The sequence below is a fragment of the Lepus europaeus genome, chromosome 17 (genome assembly GCF_033115175.1).
Source record: "Lepus europaeus isolate LE1 chromosome 17, mLepTim1.pri, whole genome shotgun sequence".
Lineage (NCBI taxonomy): Eukaryota > Metazoa > Chordata > Mammalia > Lagomorpha > Leporidae > Lepus > Lepus europaeus.
Window position 1 is genome coordinate 49,496,053 of NC_084843.1, and position 13,293 is coordinate 49,509,345.

A 13,293-nucleotide genomic window follows, 5' to 3' on the forward strand; every position below is an offset into this window, starting at 1 on the left:
GTGCTTCTCCTGGTCTCCCATGCAGGTGCAGAGCCCAAGGACTTGGGCTACTCTCCACTGCACTTCCGGGCCACAGCAGAGAGCTGGCCTGGAAGAGGAGCAACCGGGACAGAATCTGGCGCCCCAACCGGGACTAGAACCCAGGGTGCCGGTGCCGCAGGCGGAGGATTAGCCTATTGAGCCGCAGTGCTGGCCCTTAACTGTTCTTATTAGGATTTCTAGTACTGTGTTGAACAGAAGTTATGAAAGTGGGCATTCTTACCTACTTTCTGATCTTAGACAAGTTTTCAACTTTTCACTTTGAGTATGATCTGAGTTGTAGATTTGCTATAGTTGTACATAGCCTTCATTGTGGTAAGGTACATTGTTTTTATACCCAGTTTGTTGAGGTTACTTTTTTTATTTTTATTTTTATTTTTTTTGACAGGCAGAGTGGACAGTGAGAGAGAGACAGAGAGAAAGGTCTTCCTTTTGCCGTTGGTTCACCCTCCAATGGCCGCCGCGGTAGGCGCGCTGCGGCCGGCGTACCGCGCTGTTCTGATGGCAGGAGCCAGGTGCTTCTCCTGGTCTCCCATGGGGTGCAGGGCCCAAGGACTTGGGCCATCCTCCACTGCACTCCCTGGCCACAGCAGAGAGCTGGCCTGGAAGAGGGGCAACCGGGACAGGATCGGTGCCCCGACCGGGACTAGAACCCGGTGTGCCGGTGCCGCAAGGCGGAGGATTAGCCTGTTGAGCCACGGCGCCGACCCGTTACTTTTTTTTTTAATCTTGAAAGGATGTTAACTGTTGTTGAATCATTTTACTACATCTGAAATGATAGTGTATTTTTTGTCCTTCATTCTTTAAATGTGGTGCCTCAGATGGATTGATTTGTATATGTTAAACAGTCTTTGTGTTTTAAAAGCTCCCACTCACTAAATCCTAAAGACATTTTAAATATAGAATTTCTCCATATTTTTAAAGTTAATATTTCCAGAAATTATTACTGTAAAATTGACCAGATATACTTTCCTAATAGGGTTCTTAGTGTTCTATAATAATATGCTAGCTTTGAGTACTGTCTACTAGTTCATATATTTTCAAATAGTTCATATATTTTCAAATCCATTACCTCATTGGATCTTCCTAAGTCCAGAAACTACTCAACTTCAATCAGGACAAATAATTTAGAATATTTCAGTTGCTTTCAGCTTTGTCAATCATGTGTCTTTTGCCTTAGGAAAGGTTACAGTATGTTATTAGGGGAAATAAAAAAGCACTCCTTCATTTATTATGCATTTTGTGGAGTTTGTTTCTACCTGTGATTCTGGTCCTCTTTGCCCTCTGCCTAGATAAGAAAATATGGGTTATACCTGAGGCTATGGATCATATAAGGTAGACCTCTACACAAGCCTACTAAAAGGACTTTGTTGAGCTTCACTTCGGCTTTGATAAAACCCTAGGCTTCTTGCAGCAGTATCACTGAGTGCACATTCAAAGTATAGAAGTTCAAATAATTCAGCAAATGGTACCAAGCACCTTCTCTATGCAAATGCTCAAATATGTGCTCAAAATTTACAATATCATAAGGAAAATAAGAAATGTTCAGGAAAGAGGTATAGGTTTTTATGTGTTTACAACCTCTGGATGTGTGAGCAGGCTGTGATCTCTCAGAAAAGCTAATGTGCTCCTGAGTTGCTTTACAAAATGTCTAGCATATAGAACAAAGATGGTGATGGCAAACTATGTTTTCTTTTATATTGTTGTTATATTTTCACACCTGGCATATTTACTTATGGAATCTTAAAAAAAAAAGGAACTATCTAAAAGTGGGTGTCAAGATTGATAGAATCAAAACAAGTTGACATCAGAAACATTTCAAAAGAAATACAATTATTTAGCCAGAGATTTGACTATATATGGGCAGAAGGATTATTGTGTACAACTAACAGAGGGGAAAATTGAAGTCTTTGTAATGAGCTTATAGGATGCGTGTATAGGCTTGGAATGAGGAAGACTTTAGATTACTTCATGAAGATTTTAATTTACTATTTATTAGAAGATAATTTCTCTTCAAGGGCTTCAATTTCAGATAGGTATTAAGATCCTCCTCAAATTTTTTTTTGACAGGCAGAGTTAGAGAGAGAGTCAGAAAGGAAGGTCTTCCTTCTATTGATTCACCCCCCAAATGGCTGCTAAGGCCAGTGTGCTGCGCCAATCTGAAGCCAGGAGCCAGGTGCTTCCTCTTGGTCTCCCATGTGGGTGCAGGGCCCAAGCACTTGGGGCCATCCTCCACTGCACTCCCAGGCCACAGCAGAGAGCTGGCCTGGAAGAGGAGCAACTGGGCCGGTGCCGCAGCTCAGTAGGCTAATCCTCCACCTTACGGCGCCGGCACACCGGGTTCTAGTCCCGGTCAGGGCACCGATCCTGTCCCGGTTGCCCCTCTTCCAGGCCAGCTCTCTGCTGTGGCCAGGGAGTGCAGTGGAGGATGGCCCAAGTGCTTGGGCCCTGCACCCCATGGGAGACCAGGAGAAGCACCTGGCTCCTGCCATCAGAACAGCGCGGTACGCCGGCCGCAGCGCGCCTACTGCGGCGGCCATTGGAGGGTGAACCAATGGCAAAAAGGAAGACCTTTCTCTCTGTCTCTCTCTACTGTCCACACTGCCTGTCAAAAAAAAAAAAAAAAAAGAGGAGCAACCGGGACAGAATCCAGCACCCCGACTCGGACTAGAACCCGGGGTGCCAGCGCCACAGGCAGAGGATTAGCCTAGTGAGCCACGGCGCCAGCCTGACCCTTCTCAAATTTAAACTTGATTTTTCCTGTATACTAATTTCTAAATCATAATGTAATTATCTATAGAAGTAAAGTCCCATGGAAATGCAATGGTTTTTGGAAAAGGAATCATTTATTATATACCATTCGGTAGGGGCTTGAATAATTGACAGGATTTTGACTCTAACAGTGAACAACTCAGCTAACAACTAGGTGAGTCAAGTATTTGTGGCTTCTAATTATTCACATTGTAACTTCTGTATGAAAAGGTAGAATTTTCATTTTATCAAAAACTGTTTTGATCTTTATGAAATCTCATTCACAGAGGCACAGGAATACTTTTAATATGTTTTTGGTCTAATCCAGGAACCTGTGTTCACTCAGTACTTTAATCATTCCTTTAGGTAAAGGTCAGCTTTGTTAAGTTAAAGGTCTTTGGTCTCTAAGATGTCCAGCTTTCTCCTACATCTCATTTCACATGGTATCTGGGAATATCAGGGGAGAGGGACTTGCATTCCCCTGAGGCAATGGGGAAAAGGATCATTGGATTTAAATGGTGCCTTCTGCTTCCTCTTGTCTCTGTGGTGGCATCCTTGCACACCCGGTTGCTCCTGAGCTTTCATTTGAAGTTGGTGGATAGAGAAACTCATACTCTGCACTCAGTCTGGTTAGGGACCTGACTGATGAATCTCATCTCTTTGTTAATGTAGACATCTCTGATCTCGAAGGCCCACTCCCAAAGTCTTGCTAAAGGATCGTCTTGCTCTTTTAAATCAGGATTCATGGAAGATCCCCTACCTCTTAACTCAGCTACCTTCTGAGTACAAAGTGCTTCAAAGTAAGCTCCTACTCCGCCGGTGCCGAATATGATGCCCTGATCCAAGGTTACTTGAATGTGGTTCCTGCTAAGCCTGCCCATGATGTAGCTTCCCAGATTTCAGTACCAGAGCAAAAACTTTACTTTCCTTGAATTTTCCTACAACCCTGATCCTACATCCTTATGGTAAGAGTAAAAATGTTTTGGTGTCCTTTCTCTAGCTCTTCTACCTTTTTAAAAAAAAATTTGTTTAAGGTATACAAATTTCATTTATTTCCTACATAGAGATTCAGGAACATAGTGATACTTCCCACACTACCTTCCTTCCCACCCACATCCCTACCCTTCCTCCTCCTCCCTTTCCATTCCCATTCTTAATTTTTACAAAGATCTGTTTTCAGTTTACTTAATACTCATAAGATTAACCCTGCACTAAGTAAAGAATTCAACAAAAAGTATGAAGAAAAAAGCTGTTTCTCTATAGTTTAAACAAGAGCAATCCAGTACTAAAAGGACAAATACCATATGCTTTCCCTGATCTGTAGCTCTTCTACTTTTTCAAACTATCATGAGGTCCATTGGGCAAAGATATATTAAGCAATTTAGATTTTATCTTTTGACAATGCCTTGAATTGAAACCTAGAAACTTACTTTAAAAAATGCTATATTGGGGTGGGTGTTTGGCCTAGCACTTAAGACAACCAGGTCCTATAATGGAATACTGTGTTTTTTATCTTTCTCTGGTTCCTCAACCCAGTTTCCTGCTACTGTGCACCCTGGGAGGCAGGAAGCTGGATTAGAAGCAGAGCAGAGACTCAAACCTAGGCACTCAAACACAGGATGTGAGCAAATTAAGAGATGAACCATTCATACTTTTAATTTTCTTTTTCTTAATGGATTTGAGCTCCAAATTTCCAACATCTAGCATACGTATTGTCTTGGACACTGTAATTGCTTAATAAATATTTGTATCAGTTATAATTTTAATTTTATGCATATTATGCTTCTCATTTGTCAACCAATAAACTGCTATTCTAACTTACACAGTTCTATTTGAGCTTTGTAAATCTGAGACTACTCTGAAAGTGAACTCACTGAAGTTGACAATATCAATTTCCAGTTACACAGAGCTAGGCATTCAAACACAAGAAATTCACCAGTAAGTACTATCTTTTCCCATCTCTTGACAGGTAATAATTTACCTTCTCTTTGGGGACACCTCTACCTTAACACAAGAGTTCTTTCAAACTTCATAAAAAGGAAATCCATCTTCATTAACATCTAAGTTCATAATGAGGATGTTTCACTTTAAGATACTCAATTATCTTTCACAGATTTTTTTTTTTTATCAACTTGTAATTGTGCTAGGTTTTTTCCTCCAGGTTTTTTTCCCCTTAAGCTGACTCCTCCATTTTATGAGCTTTCAATGAGTTAAGATTTAGTCATGTTATAGCTAAATGGATGTGACTAGAAAGGGTACCATATAGCAATCTATATGGAAATTGTTACTTTATTGGTTAACATTCATTTATGAAATTACAAAATCAATAAAAACGAATTAATTGCTAACAAGCACACACTATAAAAAGGGGCATTGTTTTTGATCCTGACATAGCAACAAAACTAAAAACTATTTCAAAATGAATGGGAACAGCGGTCAGTAGGCTGTGACCTATACTCATTTTAGCAGCATCTGCACATGTTCTAGGTGCCCTGCAGAATCTTCAGTGCAATAAAAGCAATGGGCATGTGAGTTTACGGTAACTTGAGGAGGCACAAGTCCCTCTTCATCCTGCAGCATAGCAAAGGGCCCTTCCACAGCCAGAACAGATGCTGCCTTTCCCCTCGTCACTAAGGTCAGGAGCAACGGCTGGCAGGTATTTACTACTCAGTTGCCGAATGAATGAACGCAGGAGCTAGGCTGCGAAGGCAGGCCGACAGGTGGTGTGGGCCCACGCACGTTAGCTGGCATCTGCCACTCCTCTCGCTTTCCCGGCAGTCGGGAGTCCCCAGGTTTGACCCTGTTTTGGGGTGGCCGAACCCCAGTGCTCCTCCTTCACCCCAAGGCAGATCGTCCGTGGACTGGGTCTGAGCCAGCACGGTGCGGGCAGCGAGGAGCTCAGGATCGCGCGTGGGGAAGGCGGCCTGCCGGCCCCAAACCCCGATCCAAAGGGGCTGGGCCCTTATTTTCCCCATGCTTCGTCAACAACCAACCTGCTCGCCCTCGCCTCCCCGTGCAGGAGCCTCAGTGACAACTCGGGCTCCGCCTGACACCATGAAGAGAGGGGAACGCCAAACCGCCACGGACAGCGGACAGCGCGGCGTGGCGCCCATGTTCCCTGGCGCCGGGCAGTGGGCCCGTGGCGCAAGGGCAGCTGGGGGCGCGTGCGCTCCGGAGGGTGGGGGAGGGGCGCCGCGCTCCAGCAGGGGGCGCGTCCTGGCGCACACGCGCGTGCGCGTGGCGCGCGGTCTCCCTCACGTTCCTCGCGCGCCGCCGGGAGCGCGCACCTCCCGCCCTCGCGCCGGGTGCCGCTCGGTCTCTGAGAGCCGCACACTGCCCGGAGCTCCCGCCACGGCTGTCGCCTGGGCCGTGGCTTCTCTCCAGCCAGGCTGCTCGGACTCGGCCCCCTCAGTGCCGCGTCCCAGGCCTTCGCCCGTCCCGCTGCCACTCCCCTCTCCTTTCCCGCCCTTCTCGCCCACCCGGCCCGGCGAGAGAGCCTGGATACGAAGCCGGCGGGCTTGAGAAGGGGGTTGGAAACATGGAGGTGCCGCGCCTGGAACATGCCCTCAACAGCCCCACCAGCCCCTGTGAGGAGGTGATCAAAAACCTCAGCCTGGAGGCCATTCAGCTGTGCGACCGGGACGGTAAGAGCGGTCGGGACCTGGAGGAGAGGGTTCGAGCCCGCGCTGGGGCGTCGCAGCTGCTCCGACGCCGCTGGCTGGGCCCGGCCCCGGCCCTTGGGGTCTTTTGTTGTCCCCCCCACTGTGCGAATACTCGCAGGTGCCGGCTCCCCTCCGGCCCCCGCCCCCCTCACCCCAGAAACAAAAGGACCCCGGGGCTTGCGCTTCGGCGCCAGAAGTGGCCGTGGTCCACGGCCAGGCGCCCTGGCCGCCTTCGCCCGTTCGGCCCCGGCGAGCGCGGGTTCCTGGCCGCGGCGCCCGCCCGGACCTGGCGCGTCCCGGCTTTGCCGCAGTCTGGATGTCCTGGGTCCCCTGGCGCCGACAGGGACATGCCCTCTGGATGCTTCCAGCACCCACCGCCGCCACACGCGTACGCTAGTTAGCGATCTCCGCCCAGAAACTTAGCCCTCGCTTCCCTTCTTTAAACCGCCCATCCTTAGACGGCTCGCCTTGAAGTCCTTTGAATCCTCTCAAACTGGGACCAGAATGACAGTTTTTGTCAGCGAGGGGCCAGAAAAACTGCGTTTCAGCACCAAGGACAGACACAGGCTTTGTGGTTCTGGGCTGCGAGTCAGGGACTGTCCAAAATGTGTGAAGGAATCGGCCCGCTAGAGGGGCTGTGGTTCAGAATACGTGGCGAGTCCGCACCATTGTGCGTTGACATTCCATCTTTTATTCCATTAAGTTGGCAGTTCCTGACGGAGGGGATGGATCGAGCCCGGCTCGGAGCGCTACAGGCATAGCTGGTGCTCTGTGCACCGAGGTAGTTAGAGCGCTCCTGTGGTACTTGGGCTAGTTGGAGACTCAAAGGTGTTTCGTTAATGTGGACCAAGTCAGCCGATTATTAATTGATTAGCCAAACAATTGTAAAATTCTGCCGCCGACAAAGGAAAAACAAGTTGTATGTTCTGGAGAGGACGTTGGGCACATTTGATTGTCAGTACAATTAATGTTTAACTGTACGTTGTGGTAATGATTGCCAAGTATTTTTCAAGCAAAGGTGTGTGGAGAGATTGAATGCTCACAGAAAGGTTGTAAAATTTATCAAGTTATCAGTGTGATCCAAATAGGGAGCAGAGGTCTTGCTTCCAAAGTCATTGAAATGGTAGGTAGTAACTTGGTTAGGCTTTGCGGTTAGGTACATTTAGCTCAAAGGAACAAAATTTGACATTATTGATAAATATACTTTTTATTACAGTTTTAATTTACTGTTAATAATTTACTATTAATAAATTTGCATGTAATTTTTAAACAAAATTCAAGCTTTCTGAAATCAAAGCCACTTTAAATAATTTCTTGAAAAGGCTCTTTATATTTTCTTTAGTCATAGACCATTTTGATCACCATAGTAGTAAGTGCACAAATTTATGTCATCTAAAACAATTTTTCATTCTGTTACAAAGCTTGCCTGATTAGACTATAAAGATTATTTGTAATATACCACATAAGAGGACATTTTGATTTTAGTCATGAAATGGCTTTTTGTAATGTTACCATTGTAAAATACCTATGTTTTTATTTTGTTAGATGGGTTCAAGAGAAAACTTAAGAATCTAATAAAAGTAGATTTTATTTTCACTTCAGTGATTTGTCAAATGCTCCTCTTACGCTAATTAGAAATAAGCAGTTCATTGTTGCTCCTTGTCTCAAAAATGCTAGCAGAAATAAAGGTTTGTTTTTAAGTTTACAGAATTAATAGTATGAGTACAAAAACTAATGCTACATTTATTATGTTCTCCTAGAGTAGGAGCTATCCTGGTAATTTTTGTAGTTGTTCCATTTATTTTATAAAAATTATGTGACATTTAATTTGAGGGGTACTGGCACTAAATAGGATATGAAAATTACTATTTTCAGACTTCTAATTGATTTAATATAGACTAATTGAATAAAACTCTAACTTGTAAAATAGCTTTTACCAGTGCATGCAAAGAGCAAAGTCTTCCTTTAACAACTTCACTACATGGAAGGTATATCTTTTAGACACTTAACATTTTTGTGTGTGAGCTTATGTGTCAATTACATAAATATTAAGTTGGCATCACAGCAATGCATTAGGTAGGGATAGTATAGTTGTTTTTATATCACAGTTTACCAAGCGTTACGTTAACTTTTTAGACCAGAGTTTATTTGGCATCATTTTATACTGAGAAATTTTCAGTTAGATATTGTTTTCTCCTTCAGTTTCTGTTACTTTTTCCCCCTCTCAGGTCTCATTATTTTACTTGTATAAATCTATAGTATAGAAAGGCAATGATGTGGCAGAAGATCTGTCTTATACGTAAGCACATAATAAGAACTATATTTTCATAATTTTCTTATCCTAGGAATGCATTTGTTTTGCTTGCTGTTTACTTTTCATACTTTATTTCACCCTATTAACTTAGTAATGAAAACAACAGTAATGCCTTGATGGTGGAGTAAATTAGCATAAATATAATTACCAATATATATTTCCTTTACCTTGTCCACTCACAGATGTTTTTAATTTTATGATGTTCCGCATATTGTATCAACTAAGATCCATAGCTGCTGGTGATGATAAATGTCTCTGTTTTCTTCTCTCTCATTTATAATTTTCTCTATTGATTGCTTGCTTTCATTTAAATTGATGTTTACTACATTATTAGCATCCATTCACAATGTTTCTCTTTTTATAGTTTTTCAAAATATTTAGTAGTCTCAGAAGAATATGAGATAGAGTTCAAGTGGTCATATAATTGGATTTTTAATTAAGCAAGAGGGCTCTTAGACACGCATACACATTACCTAATGAATAGCATGTGCACTTTAGTTGTTTGTACATGGTCCCTGTTCAGATGTTAATTGCTGTAGCACAAAATGAAGATTCTGGGTAGACTTCTATCAGGAAACCTTCTGGAGTTGTATGGTAGTTCCAATGCTTTCTGCTACTTATGATAGCAAACAGAAGAGTGTTTCTGTTAATCTCTGTTCAAGTTGAAAACATGATTTACTTGCATTTTGACTTTTCAAAAAAAAAAAAAAAACTGAAGATCGAAAACAATTTTTCACCTGAAAGCCTTAATGTGTGAGAACCTATTTCCAGTTTATTTCTCCAAGTAGTTATTTTAGACCCTCATTTACCTGTGACATAACAAAATAGCTGCGCAGCCTACCCACAGAAGCCTGTGTTACTTCTGCTTTTCTTTGTGTTTTTATTATGCAAATATGAGCACACACATATATGTATATGTATTATATATGTGTATATATATATATATATATATACAGGGTCATCATAAAGTTCACAGAAAATATGTATTATGGAAAAACTGCATGAATTACAATAATTTTTAAACCAGGATAATTTAATTTCATTTTCTATGAACTTTTTGAAGTATGCTTGTATATACAAATATAGATACAGATGTATTGAAGTTTTACATCCTGAATATGGTTAATGGAGTTTATAATGCTAGTCAACAAAGGAACACTTTTTAGTGAAAACTACACACACAAAAGCTGATAGATTTCCTTGTCTATGTACATATTTTAACAGATTCTTTATATTTGGACTTTGGTATATTTATTTAAATTATGAATCAGTTGAGACCTCATTATGCTCATTTATGTGTTAATAAGACAGTTTTGAACTTTGGAAAGTATAAAGTACTGCCATAATGTTTGGTAATATAGCACAGTACTATAAAATAATCCTTAATAACATTTTCTGAAGTGAGCAAGCATCTAGAAAGAATACTCACAACTGTTACCTTTATTGTTTTTATTATAAGAATGTCAGGTAGTCTTTCCTCAGTCTTACTGACATATGGTATAACATAGTGTTAACACCATTTTAGATCTTGAGTTAAAGTATTTTTTAATTTTCTTTTATGTGAATATGTAGATCTTCATTTTTTTTCACAATTCCAGTTGTATTTTCAATTAGGAAATGATTTCTTAATGAGTGATTAATGGAAACTGTAAATTTTGAATTTTAAAAGAGCACAAAACTTAAAAATCACAGTTACGGTACAGTTATCCCTTCTATTTTACCATCCCTTTCATGCTAGCCTTATCCTAAAAGCTGTTTTCAGCTTGCAGTTCAGATCTGCTGTTTGCTGTTCTTCATGTAAATTGTGACCTTGATACCTACTTCACGTAGGTATTTGTATAAGAGCCCTGCTCTGTTCTTGTCTTACAATATCTTTATGACATTTTCCCTTAGGCTAGATCTGTACAATGACATGTGACCTCTGGATTCAGTTCTTTGACCCAGATGTGACTGTAGAGATGCTGTAAATTTTTATTAGTGAGTATCAAACAAAACAAAAACTAAAAGAAATAAGAACCTTGAAAACCATAAGATTTTGTTGAACCAATTCATATTCTTGGTAGGGGTTCTAATTCATTTCTAGGGAAGACCAGGAAGTTATGAGTAAAAGTCACCTCAAAGGATATGTGATCAGACTCCCTCCAGTGGTCGAGTTACTGATGTGTCAGAAGTAGTGACGCTGGCAACTTGCGTTGTTGCCTCTATAGGCCACTCAGAAGTTCTTTCTCAATAGAACACTTTTAGACAGCTTACAAGTCACTTGGCTGCCTTTTCTTAGAATTCTCTCTCATTTAGTCTCAGACTTGGTTTTTCCATTACTTTATATTTTCCTGATGACTTTTATGTTTTGTACTGGGCTTTAGTACAGATAACAGGAACTGCATCATTCTTGCAGAAAGCATAAGCCTTCTTGTTTCTGGGTTTCCGCTCTGCCCTTAGTTGATGCATAATTTAAGTTTTCCCCTGCAAAATGTGCCCCTTTCTTGAGCTTAGTTTTCTTTTCTACTTTCTTCTTTATTATTAAATCATTCTGTTTTTATTCTAAAACATATATTTTATTCTTTAACTGTTTGAAATACTGTTACTATTAGACAGCTATTAGACTATTATTGAAGCAGGCTATATTTTATTTGCATAACATTTGAAAAATACAATCAAATGTTTGAAGAAGACTTTTGGCTAAAATATGTAGAATGGGAAAACCTAGGCAGGAAGAATAGGAAATTTCAGCGTATTATCTACATGTAGGATAGTAGTAACTGTATAAACTAAATGAAGAAATAATTGGTAAGAATTCATGATTGAATTTTAGACAAAATGGGATATGAGCATGAATAACTTTAAGATTTTGCCTGGAAAACATTATGAATCATTGGCAGGAAAGGAAAATAAGAGAAAGGAAAAAATATTTAGAGATCATGATGACATCTATTTTTAATACATAGAATTTTAAGTTTCAGTGGATACCTAAGTATGTCCTAAGCCCCTTTTCAGGAACACTTCTATCTCTCATAGATACTGTATCACTGGAAAAATATTATATATTGCTTTCTCATTATTTCTATGTGACTACTCACAAGAGAAGACTCTTAAATTCCTTTTAGACTCTATTCCCACTTCTCAAAAGCTACTTATAATCTAATGATAATACTTGGAGAATTATTACTACTTAAAACTGACCATTTGGTACTTTAGAGAATATTATGAAAAAGAGATCTTTCAGTAATCTATAATAGTGTTGGAATCTTAGGGGACATTTTAAGGAGATTAGTATAACGTGAAAACATGCAAGACTTTTGGAATCTAATGAGGGATGCATTGGAAACTTAGAATTATTGAGCGTTTTATCTTATGCTCTGGGGAAAAGAGTTCTAGAATGGGGAGAAGAGTTCCTCATGGCTACATATAGATACGTATATTTCAAAAGAGACTAGGACTGAAGTGAGCACAAGAAGGTCAGAATTTGGCTCCAATTTTAGAGTGAACTCTAGTGAGCTGTGTATCTCACCCCTTGAAACAAAGTAGTGTTTTGGAGAAGGCCAACTTTAAACCCAAAGATCTACAATCCAGGTTTGTTAAAAATGCAAACAAAAGTGCTATATTTTTAAGTTGTTTAAATAATGTGATTTGAATAAAGAGCTTTGTACTTGGAATTTCAGTCAGTTTTGTTATGACTTTAGCTAGGTTGTGATTTATTTAAAAGGGGATGCTCTGTGGGAATAATGAGTGTATACTATTTGTTATAATGATTGTGGCAAATAGTGTAAATAAATTTATATATTTTTGTTTCTATAACCTGTGGGGATATTACTATCTACTGATATTATGAAACCTTAAAGCTTTCTTTGACGTATATTGGAAAGATACAAAAGATTTTTCAGTAAAGTTTGATTTTCTTAAAAATGGTGTCACATCTTCCATTAGCCTGAATGTTGGTAAATTTTTCAGTCTTTAAAATATTAAAAATTGGTGAATAGTGCCAACAACAGTCATATAGTTTTGGCTCATGTACTATGTGATAGATGGGTTCTTAGTGACTGCTTTTTGGGTTTTGTCTATGATTTAGAACAGGGATCAGCAAATTATGGTAATTGGGCCAAATCTGCAAACACGCTGCCTACTTTTTTTGTAAGTAAAATTTTATTGGAACACAGCCATGCCCATTTGTTTATTTATTGTCTATGGCTGTTCTCTTGCTATGGCAACAGAATTGAGTTGCTGTGACAGAGTGCATAGCCCACAAACTGTACAATACTTACCATCTGGCCCTTTCATTAGATATTAAAAGTTTGCCAAATCGGCAGTTGGGAACTCAATCCAGATCTCCCATGTGGGTGACAGGAACCCAATTGCTTGAGCCATCACTGCTGCCTCCCTGGGTCTGAGTTATCAGGAAACTGTAATCAGGTCCTAGTACTGGGTATTTAAACCAGGTACTCTGATATGTGATGTAGGCAGCCTAACCAATGGCTTAACCACTAGCTGAACAAATGTCCATGGACCACACTTTTTTTAAAAAAATTTTTT

General features: G+C 40.6%; 1 protein-coding gene across 1 annotated transcript in view; it reads left to right on the forward strand.

The window, feature by feature from the left end:
• The first annotated feature begins 6,138 nt into the window (after window positions 1–6,138).
• The window catches only part of PHYHIPL (phytanoyl-CoA 2-hydroxylase interacting protein like), a 65,753-nt gene continuing 58,598 nt past the window's right edge, over window positions 6,139–13,293 (forward strand). The window contains exon 1 of the mRNA XM_062214511.1: window positions 6,139–6,434. Within this exon, the coding sequence (XP_062070495.1) occupies window positions 6,329–6,434 (106 nt within the window). The 5' untranslated portion in view covers window positions 6,139–6,328. The remainder of the gene's footprint in view (window positions 6,435–13,293) is intronic.